At 42.3% G+C, this 16,646-nt stretch overlaps 1 protein-coding gene across 8 annotated transcripts in view; it reads left to right on the top strand.

Moving 5' to 3' along the window:
• The window catches only part of TBC1D24 (TBC1 domain family member 24), a 31,754-nt gene extending 20,696 nt beyond the window's left edge, over positions 1 to 11,058 (top strand). For all 8 annotated transcript variants that reach the window (XM_064520668.1, XM_064520667.1, XM_064520665.1 and 5 more), the window contains 5 exons: positions 1,261 to 1,419; positions 2,403 to 2,466; positions 4,353 to 4,448; positions 4,878 to 5,112; positions 6,462 to 11,058. In XM_064520668.1, coding sequence (XP_064376738.1) covers positions 1,261 to 1,419; positions 2,403 to 2,466; positions 4,353 to 4,448; positions 4,878 to 5,112; positions 6,462 to 6,616 — 709 coding nt within the window. In that variant the 3' untranslated portion in view covers positions 6,617 to 11,058. The remainder of the gene's footprint in view (positions 1 to 1,260; positions 1,420 to 2,402; positions 2,467 to 4,352; positions 4,449 to 4,877; positions 5,113 to 6,461) is intronic.
• The last annotated feature ends 5,588 nt before the right edge of the window (positions 11,059 to 16,646 follow it).

The raw sequence follows: 16,646 nt of genomic DNA, 5'->3' as shown, positions 1-16,646 counted from the left end.
TAGAGGAAGCAGAGTGATTTTTAGTTTTTGAGTCACCTCACTAGAAATGCTGACGCTAAGGCACCTGTGATAAATTTCAGGAAGCATTTCCCAATTTCTCCTAGCAAGCACTGCTTTAAAGAGCAGTGCAAAGGCTGATGACTTCTTGGTGATATAAGCAAGAAAAATCTAAAAATATGTAGCATTGCATGTTTTAAGGAGCAAGCTAAGCTATTCTGATGTATGCAGATATACAATATTGAGGTAGTCTTTATGTTCCATGAAGCTGAGAGGGGAAAAAAACGCAGATCTGTCAGAAAAATAATTACTTGGCAAATACTCGCATCCTTTCCATAAACTGAACCCTTGTATGGCATGCAAAGCAGACTGTCCAAAGGTTGGCTCAACTAACTGCTACTCAGTAACTTCATATCTTTTATAAGTTTGTATTGCATTTCCACCATGTACTTGCCTGTGACACTTGCATTTTAAAAGGCTTTAACATCAGTCATGGGTGCAATAACACTTGTTTAATCTCCAGGCACTGAGTTTGTGTATTTATTTAATCTGAGAAATGAACACAGCTTAAGATGTTTTAATTGTAATGGTATCACTTTCAAGAGTTTAAAAGTTATGAATCAGTTCTCCTAGCCGTATCAGACCTTGCGGGGAAAAGGGGGTGCTTTCCAGTGGAAGTCTCTAGCATTCTCTTATTCCCTGCTTTCAAGTTTTGTCTGTAACCATGAGGCTAGAAAATTCTTTGGTTCTGAATGAAAGTAGGGATCATTCAGATATGTGGCTTGGAATACGATTGCGTAACATGGTGATATTCTGATTCCTGTGGGATTGCTGAGGCAGGACCTCAGGGGTGGGGAGTATTTCAGATCTTAGCTTCTTCTGTTCTCTGTGCTTGAATACTCTCACCAGTGAGACTGTCTCAAATGGCAAAGATAATTTGGTCTGTTCAAGGTCACGGTCATGCTATCTGGCTTACCATTATGTCCTCTATGTATACAAGCACAGGCTACTGTTGCCATACTGAGATATTGCTCCAGCTATTTCAGTAAAGCTGCTGACTCTCAAGGATTCTGTTAGACCCCAGTAATTTATTTTATTCACTGAGTAATGGCCTTCGAATTCTCTTTGAAGAATGGCACACCTACTGAGGCCCTTTGGTGTTCAGCTCTCTCTTTGCATGTTGCTACCCGGTAACTAGAAACTGTTGTTTTTGTTGTTTCTGTTAAGCTCTTCTTTCTCAATGTTTTTTATTGTATTTCTCAGGCAGAACGTGCATTTAGCAGTTCATGCTGAGAACTTCAAGTCTGAAATTGTCAGTGTGAAAGAGATGCGAGATATCTGGTCCTGGATCCCAGAACGCTTTGCACTCTGCCAGCCCCTCTTGCTTTTCACAACCTTAGAACATGGCTGTAGCCTAAGCAGGTAATTACAACTTTCCCTGCACCTCTTTATCGTAGGATAAAAAAGAGCAAATGATGAACTGCTTACTGGATTGACAGACAAGCCATGCCTAGCCAAAAATTAATCTGAAAGACAGCGATGGAACGCAAATGTGACAAATTCCTATCAACTTTAGCATTTGGCTAGGATACTTCATATGCCACACTGTGAAAAGCCATTTTAAACTGTCCAAAACCTACTGGAAAAATCAAACTTGCATCAATACACAGAATATACCACTGGTGTGAGACTGGTTTGTTCTCTGTTTGTTGTGAATGGCTTAACTCAGTGGCTGCACTGTAGACTCACTTGACGGATGAGTCTGAATGTGGTTATCTGAAGAATAAGGGAACTGGAAGTTGGAAATTCCTCTGCAGTTTCCCTCTCACTATGAATCTGATCATTGTTATTACTAAAATGGAATAAAGTAAACATGGGTTTTCTCACGCTTGACAAACAGCTGGAGTTGTTTAGCTCCTAATAATGATTTTGGCATCTGAAATTCTGTTTCTGAGGTGGGGGATTGTCTGCTGTCCCAGCTCCATGTGTCTGGGAGGAAAAGCAAGCAAGGGGAATGGATTGTAATTCTTTTTTCTATGAAAATAGAAGGCTCTTCAGACACAGCCATCAGTCCACAGGGCACGATTTCCTGTATCCTGTCTAATGCAAAATGCTGTAAAGGCAGCTGTTGTGATTGATAGTCTTCTATTCGTTATGCAGAGGCATAAACAGCTGTACAGAGAACCGAGTAGGAAAGGACTTGCTTGATAATCTTTGTTTGCAGTCACCATTATTGTTTGCAATGGACTGTTGAAGGCACTTGCAGAAATATGCTCAGTCTTGAAGGGTTTTTTTTCATGCAATCAGTTGAGGGAGTAAGTGGTGCCTGACATTAAGGAGGAAACACAGGAAAAGCAGGTGATGATAGTAGTGCGGTGCTCACTTAACTGTACTATGCATTACAGGTTCTATTCTCACAGTGAAGGACATGAACCAACTCTTCTCCTCATCAAGACTACAGCAAAAGAGGTGAGTGAGGTGAAAGGTGAGTGATAAGTTTTAGGCAATTTTGTAATGCTGTGTTGCAATACACAAGAGTTTATAATAAAATGGAGAAGTGAGGGACCTGGAAACTGTTTCTCTCTCTCTTTTAATTATGTATGCTTTAAATTATACAGTTTGATTATGGGACTATATGACTGTACTTTCTTAGGTAAATTTTGCAAACTACGTCTTGGCCAGTTACCCTTCCTCCTTTAAGTAATGTGGGATGATGGACTGTAGTAACACTCAGAGCTCTTGGACAGACTCTCTTACTCACAGGACCGGAAGGGAGAGGTTGTGGAATTGTGGAAAGAAGCTCATGATGCACAGAAGAGATTTTCCTCCAGGACACAAGGAGAGAAAGTAGCAGATATTAAATGATATGAATAGTGTTGTACACCATAATGTGAAAACAAAAGCGTTAGCTTCACCTCGTGGTTGTTTAAAAAAGTGTAATGCAAGTAGGCTTCCTAGAACCCCAAACGGACTGCATACAAGTGCCTCCTCTAATGAGAGCTGTTTTTCCGCTCTACTGTGCATGACTTCTAAATATTTTGTGAATAACTTTAAGCTATTAATGCAGTCTGTAAGCTTGTATTTCTGCCTATGTCCCTGCAGGGATCCATGAAGCAAGTACCTTTCCTTTTTCTACCTAATGTCAACACTAAGGGCACAGTTTCATAGAGTTCTGTGTACTCTTATCAGCAGTCACAAGCCTTCATTGACATGCCAATGGCTGATATAATGTTTATGACATCTAAAGGCAAGAGGGAAAATATATAAGGCATTATTTTTCTTGTCCTGGAGCATGTTACAAAATCTAGCTTTGTAAGTGCTACTAGATTTTTACAGTGCAGCTATAGTTCTTACCCCTCAAAAGAAAAAGGGGGGGGGGGCAGAAGAAAAGGGTTTTTTTTGTCGGGGGGGAGAGTTGGGGGTTTCTTTGGTCACGGGGCACTTTTTTCCTTTATTCTAATGTTTATCATTACATTTTAGAAAAAAAGAAAACTTCTGGATTTTTGGGGAATATCAGATCAAATGTAATTTCACTTAGTTTCTCCATAACAAAACCAATCCTTAGGAACTTTTGTCTGAGGAGCTCTGCTTGTAATGCTAGTAGAGGCTTAGCGGCAAATGTACCTTAGAACAATTCTGCAAAACCTGTTTTAATCGTATTTTTTGAAAAAAAAAAATGCAGGATTGCTTTTATCTCATTCTTAGAGCTGTATTGTTTGGTCTGTCTCCACCTGGCAGTGATGCTTATTGCTGGCAGTGAGATATAATTCTCATGCAAACAAAGAAGCCCACAGAAAAGCTCAGCACTGTAAGGTTATGTTTTTCTTTATTGGAAACTAGTGCACATTGAACCACATGCTGTTCTGAATGTGGTGCTTTCGGTACCTGTACTAGCTGGACATTGATTTAGCTAGTTTTAATCTGCAGTTTAAAATGGAGGGAGAGACCAAGGCCAAAATTTGCAAGCAGAAAATGCTCATCCAACAGTGCTGATCTTGTAACTTGTGACAATACTGTTGCTTTGAGTGCAAAAATGAGGAAGTGGAAGTCAGGCTTTGCAAATTTGGAGTGATTTGTATTTTGGTAGCTGGAGTTATGTTGGGCTGCTTCTCTTTTGAGGCCTGAGAGATGTAAAATAATTTTTGAAACTCTTAGGATTTGAAGAGTATTCCCCGGTGGATTAAAGCAGTTTAAATCTATCTTTAGATATAAGTACTTGTGCTGCTTTAATCCACTGATCTAGAGATTTTGAAAATCAAACTAAAACTGTTCTGGACTCTGAAATGTTGGTACCAGTTGGTTTAACATACTTTCTTCTTCAATGGAAAGCCTCCTAACCTTGCTGTTTGTGCTAGGTCTGCGGTGCTTATCTGTCAACTGATTGGAGTGAGCGCAGACGAGGAGGGAACAAGCTGAGTTTCTTTGGCACAGGGGAGTGCTTTGTGTTCAGGGTGAGTAAAATTTGATTATCACTACCCCAGTATTGAGGCACACCACTGTTACTGATGTGAGTAACTCACACCTGCCTTCCACTTAGCTGGATTATATGCCTTTCTAGCTTTAAAGTCTGCTGAACTCTTAATTACATTCAGAGGGAAAATTTTACTTTTCAATTCTGGGGTGAGCCTTTTTTCATCCAGAAGAGTGGAGCATTTTCTTACAAGAAAGGTAACTCAGAAACCACTGCAGCATTTCTTCAGCCACCTAGACAGCAAAGGGATAAAGGAAGGAAGTAAAATCTATCCTAAAAGACAGTTTGGTCCAATCTTTACTGCTAATAGTGTGGTTGGAGTCTGAGGGGCTTTAATGCCGTTTCTAAAGCAGAGCTCTCAGCGTAGTATGCACTAACTACGTATTTACTCTTCTCTTCACTTATGTAGCTACAGCCTGAAGTAGAACGTTACGAGTGGGTGATAATAAAACACCCAGAACTAGCCATGAGCGTTTCTAAGCCAGAAAATCATGCTACACCGGCTTCCAGTACCCTTTCCTCCAGTGGTGTCCCATCAGATCCCTCAGATCGCCTTTCTCCCTTCTTATCTGCTCGGCACTTCAACTTGCCTTCCAAAACAGCCTCCATGTTCATGGCTGGCAGCAGCGAATGCATCATTATAGGTAAGTCAGTGTTAGACTCGGGACATATATCCCACCTGCTCTTCCTGTCAGCTACAGTAGGTGAGAGATTCACCTGTATTTAGCATATGTATGTTCAATATTGCTACAGTCACAGCGAGAAAACTGGCTAAGACCTGGTATTACCCAACAAAAAATTTCTATCAAAAACTTGCACATCAAACACTTTAGAATAAGAGCTTTGGTATAACTTGTAGCTCTAAGCATAGCTGTGCTTTCATCCTGCCTAATTTATGGTGAGAAATAATTCTGGAAGAGGAACTTACTTTGCAGGGAAGTTTTTGATTCATGGGGTAAACTACAACACAGACATTCATTTTTCTGGAACTGTATTGGGTCTGTGCTGCTATCTAGGGCAAAAGCCTGCTCAGTAAAGTAGTTGCCTAAATGGGATTTACAGGCAACAGCTATGAATCTGTGTTTGCCCTTGACGCTTGCTAGGAGAGCAACTAGACCAGCGATTTCAGCTGTAACAACAGGTGCCTGCTCATTCCCATTTAGCAGCATGTACTCTAACCCACCATCAGGTGGACTGCTCCAATATCAGCTAGGCTGGTGAAAGTGGAGCGCATATGTGGCTGAATTGTAAGTCACTGATAATGATGTATCACAGTTTGTGTCATTAAACATAGTAATAAGAGAAACACAGGCTTGGGTAGTAGATATATAGGAATTAGTGTTGTATACAATTTCACCTGTAGACCAGAATTTCTACCCTTTTGATTCTTCAGGTCTTTTCTATACCTATTCTTATGCAGTTGCCTTATAAGCAGCAGGGGAATCTTTCTTTCTGTTTTCCTAAAACGTTTCTGTCTGACTAAATTTATTTCACTTCATTGCATTCTCTGACTCTAAGCTCTGTGAATCTTGACATAGATCTACAGATAATCAAAATGCTATTAACTTTGTGATGCGTTTTATAATGATTTAGAAGACCAAGCCAGTGCTGTTACTGATGTGTCTCGTTCTTCTCCCAGCTTTGATTGGTTTGCTAAATTCCATGAGTTTTTCTTTACTGGAGTGAAAATACGTGGTTAGTAGCTGGATCCTTGGCACTGAAGAACGAATCTTAAAGTCGAGCATTTGAATGAGACTTCTTGGTCTTATTGCCTAGCAATAATTTATAAAATTATTTCCTGTTCTGAGAGTTTCATTTAAAAGCTATGTATTTGAGCATATTCTATTTATACCTAAAGACAGTAAGTAAACATCATAAGGCTTCCATTTTTTCCCATGGGAAAGCACTTAAGGCATTTTCTTGTATAGCAGAGTTTTACATCCTAAGAAATGCAAAGACAGCCTAATGCTCACTCATCTTTGTTTCTTTACAGGAGGTGGTGATGGCCAGGCTCTCTACCTTGATGCAGATCTGAACCATGGAAGAACAAGTCACTGCAATACTTTCAATAATCAGCCATTGTGCTCTGAAAGTTTCCAGATCTCTGTCTTGGAGGTGTGGGGCTTCATGGACACCATGAATGGTTGACGTGATTGTCATCAAACAACTAGTTTTTCAGGTGTCTTAGGATTCCCGAGGCAAATTCTAATGCAGGAGACAAGTTAAAATATAATTTCCACTGGGCTCAGTATTGTTTAGTAATTACGAAGCAGCACACTTGAATGCAGGGCTTAGTTGTTTACTCTTTTATTTAAGACAGGTCAAGGATGAAATAGTGTATCTAATGAACTCCTTTTTACATCTAGAGCTCTGGATTCAGGTCTTGATATTAGATAAAAATGGAACTGTAATGATTTCAAACCATCTAAAATGGATATAAATCCATATCATAGGATAGTTATGCAGTTCAATGCAATGCAAGTCCTCGGAGGCACAGAGCTTGCTGAGGTGTACTGTAGAGCTGTGTGCCCCTGGCACCAGTATCTGGCTTGAGCCAGTAATACCCAATTTCCACTCACAGGAACGTTGAAGATCCCAGATTTGACATTGGGCACTGGTTTATAAAATCATTGCCCTACTGTAAATGGCCTTTGTACAAACAAATCATAAGTTGTTACCAGTACCTTTTGATGAGTAAGCTACGAAAGCATTCAGTTCACAAAAGAAACCATGATTGCTAGTTACCCTTCTCCTTGCACCTGAACCCTCAGCACTTTCCAATTGCATCTGTTTGAGGAGTTTGCCTCTAAGAAGAAGGCATCTGGACTGGACAAGGATACCTTAGAGGGTTAATTTTGTTTACGTTCTTATTCCATATCAGTATAATGACTTCAAACTGATTCATGTTTCGGGCAGCCAGAACCCGGTAGCTTGGACACTTCCCTTTCTTCATCTTTCCTGGAAGATGAAATGAAGCTTTAAATCCAGGAATAATTGGGGGAATTAGCTGTTGAGATACAGAAAATTGTGCACTGTCCACGAGTAAATGGAGGGAGGTGGAAGGGGAATCTTCTGAGTAACATTGTTGTGGGAGAGGACCAGTTTTCCCAGGAGAACTCTAGGTGACACTATTTCTCCACATTGTGAGTCTTCCCAGTGATGAGAGTCCTGAAAAAGGTAACACTCCTGCCTCTGCAGTATTCTTCTGGTAGAGCTTGGATGAGGCAAAGAGGTTGTTTTTCATCCCTGAGAATTTGTGCGGTTCTCTTCTGCAAGCATGCTTTGTGGTCTGTGATAACTGGACGTGATTTCCCAGTGTCTGTATCTAAAACTTGTTCTGTCTGGCTGTGGAATTTCTCCCACGTGAAGCACCTGTACATAAACATCCAGTCGATGGTCGAGAGCATCCCACTGAAAGCTCCCAAAACTTCAGTGAATGGCTCACTAGTAAGATTTGTCACTATAGATGAAATGAGGGGAAAGAGGAAATGCTGTTTTTTTCAGCAGTTCCATTTAAACATTTGCACTAGAGTGGGGGAGTGCTATTTCTACTTAAACATGAAGTTTATAAAAGGGGAAACTTAAAAATTGTGGTGATAAAATCTCAGCTAGGCTGGAGAGGGTCATGTTAATATTCGGTAGTCACAGGTGAGTTTAACTGATAACTTGTTCAGCTTGCCAGCAAAGAAAATGTGTCATGGTAGAATGTTGCTTCATGGAGAGCATTTGAACAAATTTGGAATTTCTTCTTAAGGTGCCATTCTGAAAAAAAATTTCCAAACTAACTCCTTGAAATATTAGACTATATATACAATGTTTTAAGTGTGTTTTGCACTGTTTGTATTTGCAACTAGATTATTTCACATTGTCTGAAAGACAGCACCAGCCTCCCTTTTTTCCTGTTTGCCACTCAGTGAGTTCTGTCCAGCTGTTGAATCACTTACTTCTTGCTTTTGTCATAGGTTTACTGTAAGTTTTTAATTGAACTGGAAGGGCTGATAAAATTCAGTTATACTAATGAGTATCAACAGGAAGCCACTTCAACAGTCATATCTTATTTCTACAAACACACTGCCTGATACTGCCTTCTATTACTTTTTTCAAAGCTAGCTGTGTCACTTTTGATATTTGCCAGTATCCCATGAGCTCCTTCAGACAAAATCACTCAAAATGTATCCCATTTAGTAGGATCTCTTAAATGTAGTGGGATCTCTCACGTAAAGTTTTTTCCATATCTCCCCTCTTTGGAGCTTCTCTAGAAGTTGCCTTACAGAAGGAAAAAAAGAAGGCATTAACTTTCAGCTCGTTAAGTTGTCAGGTTTCCTAGAGCTGTGTGTTGGCAGGATTTGTGGGACTTCAGTATTACATTCAAATAAAATTAATTGCTTTTATCTGCAACATCTTTCCTGCAGCTGGCAGAGGTGTTACGGTTTCTCTGTCCCCACCCCTGCAGCATGGAATTATGTCAGAAAAACTTGAATACTATACCATTTCTTAAGCCATATATGAAAAATACTGTTCCTTTCTCTTCTCTCTTCCTAGTACACAGAAATTTGGGTGTTTGATCTGAGAAATCACTCATAGTTGGTCACAAATTCATCTTAGCATATTAGTCTGAGAATTCAAGGAGATCGGTGAGCTTTAGCCATCTGAGTCTCTTGGGCCTCTCTGAAAAGTTGGTCACAGGCCTTTGCCCAGATTCTGTTGTCAGATGAATGCAGCTTCTGATCACTCTGGCAGTGAAGATCCACAAAGAACCCCTTTTAGCTAGCTTATCTGGATGGCCAGCTACACTCTTTTTGCACAGGACTAAGGATAGATCTTTTTTTGATTCTTGAAGGAACACGTTACATTTGGTGGCAACACTTGGTGGTTGGTAGTGTCTAACATCTGGTCTCTATCTAGGCACTTGCAGTTTCAGGGGAGGGTATATATATTTGGAGCAAACACTGCCCCACTAGAACAATTTGAGCTATGGCCTATGTGGGTTTTGTCACTGTTTCAAACAGATAGATGGGGAAATAGGTGATCCTCCTTCTATTGACAATTCTATTCATATCAGTCATAGGAGGTGTATGTTGTAGCAGTGGTTTTAGTTTGCTGTAGCACTGTCCTCCTGCAGATATCCTGGAAGACTAGTGTAGTTTGTATGTTCTAAGTCTGAATAGTCTAAATAACCAAGAAGCTGCAGTAATCTAGTGAGAGGAATTGCACAAAGCTGTGTCATCCTCCTATGTTCCTTAGTTCAGTAAAAATGAGTGATCCTTTTCATGTGCAGATCTTCATGAATAATTCTCTTTGTGGTATTGAGACAGCTTAGAGGAACAGCATGGTGACTTGATTTCCTTTCCAGTAGCAAAGAGGCATTTTTTGTCTGTGTAGTTATAGCTTATTGTTAACCAGTTATACATCAAGGTTCATGTATCAAGCCAACAGTTTGTGCGTTACATGCAGAACTCTTGAAATGGAGACAACAGAATAGTTTTTAAGGCAGGTACAATATGCATTCTATCAGACAGTTAAAATTATCCGAAGTACCCCACCTGTGAAGTACTTTGATTGCATTATAACTTTGAACAATCACTGATGTACTCTCCCTCGTCTTTGTAGTCCTGCTGGTAGTAATGACAGTGAGTCCCAGTGTCGTTTGAATAGCTCTTCAGTGTGAAGCCAAAGAGATGAAGGCTGGGCATCACCTACTGTATTTCTGGAAGAGCATATCTGCTTTCCTGGGAAGCTGTTTTTGCTTTATAATATTCTCTTGGACAGGCAGGGAAAGCAGAAAAGGCTAGGCTCTCTTGGTGTCAGAAATATGAATTTATTTTAAATGGCAATTAAGTTACTTCCAGGCCACAGGAACTATCTCTAGCTGTTAGCCAAAGTGGCCAGGTTTTATCACTAGACCTAAAAACTGTTATTCCTACAAATCATGCACTTTGAAACATTTTCTTTTTTGATGAAAGAAGTTAATGGAGGGGGAGGGAAAACTTGTATTTTCTCTGTGTTGAGAAAACAGAAGGTCAATTGGGGGTAAGGGGGTATACCACTCTTTAAAGAGTTAAACTTAATGCCAATGGAAATCTGTGTTTAGCCATGAGGAGGTGGCACTCGCATATCAATCAACTGCTGTTCTGTGTGTGTACATTGAAATTGTGTACATTGTCCTTCAAAATCTGTCCTTATTTTTGATGGGGTATGAGTTTACCCTGCCTGCTGACTATACAGTGGCCATGGCAATGCTGATGCCACAGCAAGTGGGGACCAAGAACAGCTATGGCACTGGAAGAGCTCAGCTGCTGCAACCAGCACCCGGAATCAGTTCGACAGGCAGATCAGAGGCTCAGACACCCAGCTGTTAATATGTGAGATGTCTTTTTACCAGCCCTGTCTTTGTGATGAGTTTTGTACTAAACTATTCATAGTCGATATGAATGTGCAGATTATTTGGAGTGATGTTTTTCTTCAGATGAGTGGTGACGTGGTGCTGAATTGATTTTTCTACTGTTCCATTGGGATTGCTGCCCTACACTGATGTTATTTTTGTCACTATATAGCGTCTTGGATTGTATTAAAAGATGTTTGACTGTGAAGGCTACTGACTTCATCTTTCAGCAAAGCCATAGAGTTTTTCCGTCTTGCATACCTCATAACAAATGATGCACATAAACAGAAATAAACCTTCCTGCATATATTCTCTCTCATATGAACTTCTCTCTAGAATGAAGCCTAGAGCAGTGATTAAGCAGTTTCTAAATGCTTTATCAGATCTCACAAGGTTTCCACTGAGATCAGGTGCCAAACTGACTGCAAAGAAGTTCAGATCAGTGGATTGAAAAATGAGGTTCTAAGCAGTCTTCCTGTTGGTAGGGCTGGAGAATGTTTTTTGCCCTGGCCCGGTCCATGTTTAAAATCAAGCCCTAGGGCTTCATTTCTGATCAACAGTTGTGTTTTTTAGATGAGGCTTAATAGTGCCATTGCATCCTTTACGTTAAGTGTAAATGTCATCCCTCATTCCACTACAGTTCTGCAGTCACTGTGTTGCACAGCTGTCACTAGAGGCGGTGCCTTCCTTGTGCCGGCACAAGCATGGTGCTTGGCAGCAGGAAGTGCACCAGATCAGGGAATTACTGTTTAAAAACACTTTCCCCACCCCCCTACCCCCTTTGATGGCTTGGCTTTAACTTGGATTTCTTCCCTGGCTGTGTCCCTGATAACAGCACAGATTCTTTTTGCTGTGGTTCAGAGGAATGTTCCTAGTAGTAGTAGTACTGGTTTAAACAAATTTTCCTGTTACTTATGCCTGGTTTTCAGCAGTGCCTGAAACTCTAAGTTCCTATAAGTCTTGGTACAGTTGGAAGATATCAAGATATTCTGCAAGCTAAATGTCTTTGGAAACTCCCCACAGGCAATGACCAATGAAGTAGAAAAGGCTCAGTTTTGAGTTTCCAGTGAAATTCCACTAAAAGGCTCAGTTTTCCAGTAAAATTCCTGGCAGGCAAGGAAAAAAAAATTTATGCACCTTATACACAACATGGGGGCTTCTTGTGCTGCTTTGCATGTCATTTCAGAGAGCAAAGCTGTGCTCTAGCATGATGCCGCGTGGAAAAGAAGGTGTGCTGAGTTTGCAGAAGCAATTCATAGACTGATTTCATGGCAGCTGTCCTCACTGCAACGTCAGAGAAAGTTGGTTTGCTGTAAAGAAAGCCTGCAGCCACTAGAGGATACCCTTTGACTGATCATCAAATAAGAGGAACTGGTTGTCTCCCTCCATTACAAATACAACCATTTTTACAAGCCCAAAGTCTTAAAATTTAGTAAGCAGCTATTACTAGGAAGGGTACTTTTTTTTCTCTCTCTCCCTAAAGATATAGTAGGAGTAGGGGAAACGGTTTGAAAGTAGGCCTTCTCCAGATAAACTTGATTTTGAAAAGTGACCCTAGCATTAAATACTATAAGCCACAATTTTAAAGCTCCTTTAGGAGAGAAACACTGTTAAAGCAAGTAACAAAGGTGCTCAGTAGCTGGAAAAGGTAGTTGAGGGACCATAAGGAGCTAAGCAATGCTGGCCACTGGTTTTGAACTTTATAGCTACTTTTAACTACATGACTTAAGACTTGAAAGGAAAATTCTATGCTTGATTGCATCAAGTAGGGGGAGCTCCTTGTCCTGCCTGGAGGGGCCTGATGATGTGTGAAGTTACGGGTGATGTCTTACAGGAGTGAAGTAGTTCATAAGGAAGTTGGAGGAGTCTTCACTCCTGGGAAAGAAAAGCTGTTCCTTGTCTTGCATTGGTGCTGCAATTCGAGAAGAGACCATGACACTTCCTTGGTTGTGCCCCTGCCGCCCCCCTTTTCCGTGCGCTGTTGTTTGGTGAACACGACACTGGTATGCTTCACTGGGAGAAATTTTGCTATGAGCCGATGGGACAAGACTACTTTCTGGTAGAGAGTAAATGTAAAGGCTTTCCTGCTTTTTAAAGCACCACGTTGGGTGTTTTCAGCCCTGCCTTGAATCATTCTTCTTCCCAAGCACTACTTTGTGGGTTGTACCTCCTCTGAAAAAAGCAGCTGGGATGGTTGTAGTGTGACTGCTTTGTTACTTGTTTCCTCTTAGCGTCTTACACTGGTTCTGGCTCTCGGTTTTCAGATCACACAATGGGCTGTTCACTGGAACTGGATACACAAAGCAGTAATCCAGACTTTAGCTGAGCAATGTTTTAAAGCATTCAGCCCCCATCTTACTAACTTGGTGCTTGCTTCTGTTGTGCGAATGTAGATAAGGATTAGGACTGTCTACACTGTCCCTCAACTTAGATACACATCTACCTGTTGCTGACACGGGCTCAGTTCTTTGTCAGTTCATTGCTTGCTTGGTGATTCGCCTTCCTTTTCAGCAGCTAAATGGTTTTGTAAAGTTAATGGCTGTGCTCTCCATCTGCCGCTGAATAGCAGGGTATCTAACTGGTCTTGTAGCCCTTCTCACAGTCACAAAGGGGAAGGAACCAGCTTTGCAAGCATGTGGGGCAGACAGCAAGGCCACTATGCCAGTGACTGGCCAGCCTTGTCCTCCCAGTCTGGGTGGAGTCTGATCCTCCCTACCATAAAGAACTAAGAGTCCCAATCTCTGACCTGCGACTGTTCCAGACCAACTAGTGCCAGGGTTGGTTTGACCAGCTCAGCAGAGCAAGCTGGCTGGTACTAGTGCTCCCCTCCTTGCTGTGACTAGGGCACAGGGTATTTTTCTTCCTCAGGTGCTTCTCATGCCATGAAATCCTGCTTCCTTAAAGGTCTCTGGGTTAATGTGAAGCCCCGCTTTTGCTCCCTAACATTGTGAAGCACTTTGCTGTGCTGTATAAACTGCCTCAAGCAGTCATTCCCTTTCAGGAACTGATGAATACAGCCTTCTGTATCAGTATTACCTTCTGCAAGAGTCTAAATGTGTCGTGTTTTGGGGGCTCTGAATTCAAGCCCAGCAAAGACCACAGATAGAATTAGTTTGTGCTCTCAGTATGAATCCTTTAGAGTATCAGCTTGTCCAGTTTTGTTCAAGGGAGATTCAGGACTGAAACCTCTAGAGTTTGTCACTTTAAGAGCTATTTGCTGGTTGGGGTAGAGGCATATATCCAGGGCAGTATTTGTCCCTTCACTTCTTGCATGTCGAAGCATATGGGCTGGACAGAGATGGAGTCCTCTGCAGTGAGAGGTGCCTCCTGCCTGCTTGAGCAGCACAAGGTCAGGACTACGCGGGGGTCTCTCTGAGGCATGGTGTCTCACAGCTCAAGTTGTGGCATTCGGCTGATTCTGAGGCAGTTGAGGCGATGGAGTATGTATTCATCAGTCCTTCCTCTTATCATAGCACCCACAAGAGCTCTTTCATATGCCGGTTGTCTCCACAGGTGATTCAGCAAGCAGCAGGCACCCTCCCTTCCCAGAGAGTATCTAAAGATTCCCCTTGAGAACAAGGGAACAGGAGTCCAGGCTTCCTCACCTCCTCCACAGTCAAACCATTGCAGAAACCTTTCTCACAGCCAGTTTCACCCAAATTTGACAGGGAAGTGTCCACAAAGTCTCCAAGATGTTGAGTTCCTCAGCATGAACTCATGAACTATTTACTCTGGAGGGAGCAGCTTAGTTTCAAGGACTGCAAGACCGTTCAGTCATAACTCTCAGCATTTCTGAGGGTGCAGGTTTTCTTGAGACAGCTTCCTTCCCTAAATGGCAATATCATAATTGTGTACAGATTTTTGAAATTGCAGAAGTGGAAACTACAGGGGGAATAACTGACTGACAGAGGAAATTAGATTAATGTGTGCTTGACACTGCCTTAGGAGAGCAGGAGGTATGGGCACGTATAGAGGTTTCCAAAGAAAAATCCAAGCATTTCTCATTCCAGGAAGACTGCCTAGCTTATGTTTAACCCTCTGACAGTTTTGTTTAACCCTCTGACAGTTTTGGAGCTGCCTCTAGCTCAGGAGACTTGAACTTCTCTCTAAAATATCAGGCTGCCTTTGGGAGGGGAGGTGTGCTGCTCCTTTGGCCAGTGGGAACCGGTGTTCATGTGAGCCCTTTCCCTGCCCACAAGCCAGAGCAACTTCCAGCCAGGGCCTGCCCTGACTCCTGGGCTGTCCTAAGGAGCTATATGGGAAGAAGACAGTCTGGGGCAACCCAAAAGAAAAGGGAAGTGAAGGATCTTAGCACGTAAGTCGGTGTAAACAAGTTCCAAGCAAGAGCCTTTGGCCTGAATTGTGTCTTATGACCTCTCTGCGGTGATCCACCTCTCGCACAGCCAGAACCTACTTGCAGGGGCTGGATCTGTGTTTCTTTGTACACAAGACAAGGGTACACTCCCAGGGCCATACTAGCCAGTTCCTGTCCTGCTTTTGGACTGGTTTTGAGACAAAGGATGTGGCTTAATGTTTAATCGGCATCCTACTAGCTAGAGGAACTTACAGGGGTTAAGCAAGACTGGAAGATTACTGCACAAGGTCCTGTCGCTTTCCAACATCTATATGCCTACAGCCTACAAGCACAGGCATGGCCAGTTGTCTGAGCTTTTCAAAAGCATGTGGATGAGAAATCTTAAAAGCTGCTTCATCAAGCTGGCGAAAGGCACATAATGAAGAACACCCACCTTCAAGGCAAAGAATTAAATTGTGCTGAGAGAATTAGAAAACTGTAAATTTCTGGGCAGTGTGTCTGGAGTAGCACACTGCTCTTGGCGAAGCAGGAGCAGACTTGTTCAGCAGGAAGCCCTGAGAAGAGCAAAGTTCTCCTATTGCTTTATGGCACAGCCTGGATCTTGGTAGACACTGCCACAGCAATGCCTCATGCCAGCATGATCATGCAGACTGCTGTGGGAACGAGCAAATGGCACCTATGTTCCTCCTGCGATTGCGGGTAGCTTCTCTGACCTTTATCTAATGTAATGTGGGACTGCACAGTTTCTTCTTTCAGGCCAAGCCTGGGGTTATAGTCTCTTAGGCGTTATCCGAGATTGTACAGGAGGTCCTGCTTTAAAACTGGAGCCAGCCAAAGGCCACATCCGTGTCCTCAGAGCAACAGCTCTGCCCCGGCCTGAAACAACCTCCAGTGTTTTCTCTGAAGGGCCTTATCTTGAGCTAATCTTCTTCACCACTGCTGATTTTCTCTCAGTCTCCTGTTGAGCTACAACATATTAAGACACTAAACATTCAAATAACCAAATAAATATAGAGGACTTCTTATAAACTGCTCCATTGTGCTCTGCATCTACCATCTCTGCACCTGCCATGCAGTATTTCAGGAAGGACCTGAACTGGCTCAGTGGAGTTGTGAGTCCGTGTGTGTCCCCACAAATCACGGTCACCAAGCTTGTGCTGGGGAGAGAGGCAGAGCACTGACCTGCTACTCTGCTCAGGCAAATTTCTCTCTGTGCACATCCCTGAGATGTCTGGCATTGCTCAGCGATCTCTCCTTGTCTCCCTACACCTCCGGGAATGGCTGGGGAGGGAAGCATGGGGGAAGCAAGAGGCACCAGACCGCAACACTGCAACCTTGGTCACTTCTGAGGTGTTGCTGAGCCTGACGTTGTGGCAACCGAGCTCTCGGCATGTGCGTCTCTCCGGTTGTTTTGTTCTGCCTGCCGTTTTCCTCCAAACCACCACAGGAGCTGCCTACACATTTCGGGCTGGCCTCCTCTG

The sequence above is a fragment of the Dromaius novaehollandiae genome, chromosome 14 (genome assembly GCF_036370855.1).
Source record: "Dromaius novaehollandiae isolate bDroNov1 chromosome 14, bDroNov1.hap1, whole genome shotgun sequence".
In the NCBI taxonomy this organism is placed as follows: domain Eukaryota; kingdom Metazoa; phylum Chordata; class Aves; order Casuariiformes; family Dromaiidae; genus Dromaius; species Dromaius novaehollandiae.
This window is presented reverse-complemented; position numbering and strand designations above follow the sequence as displayed.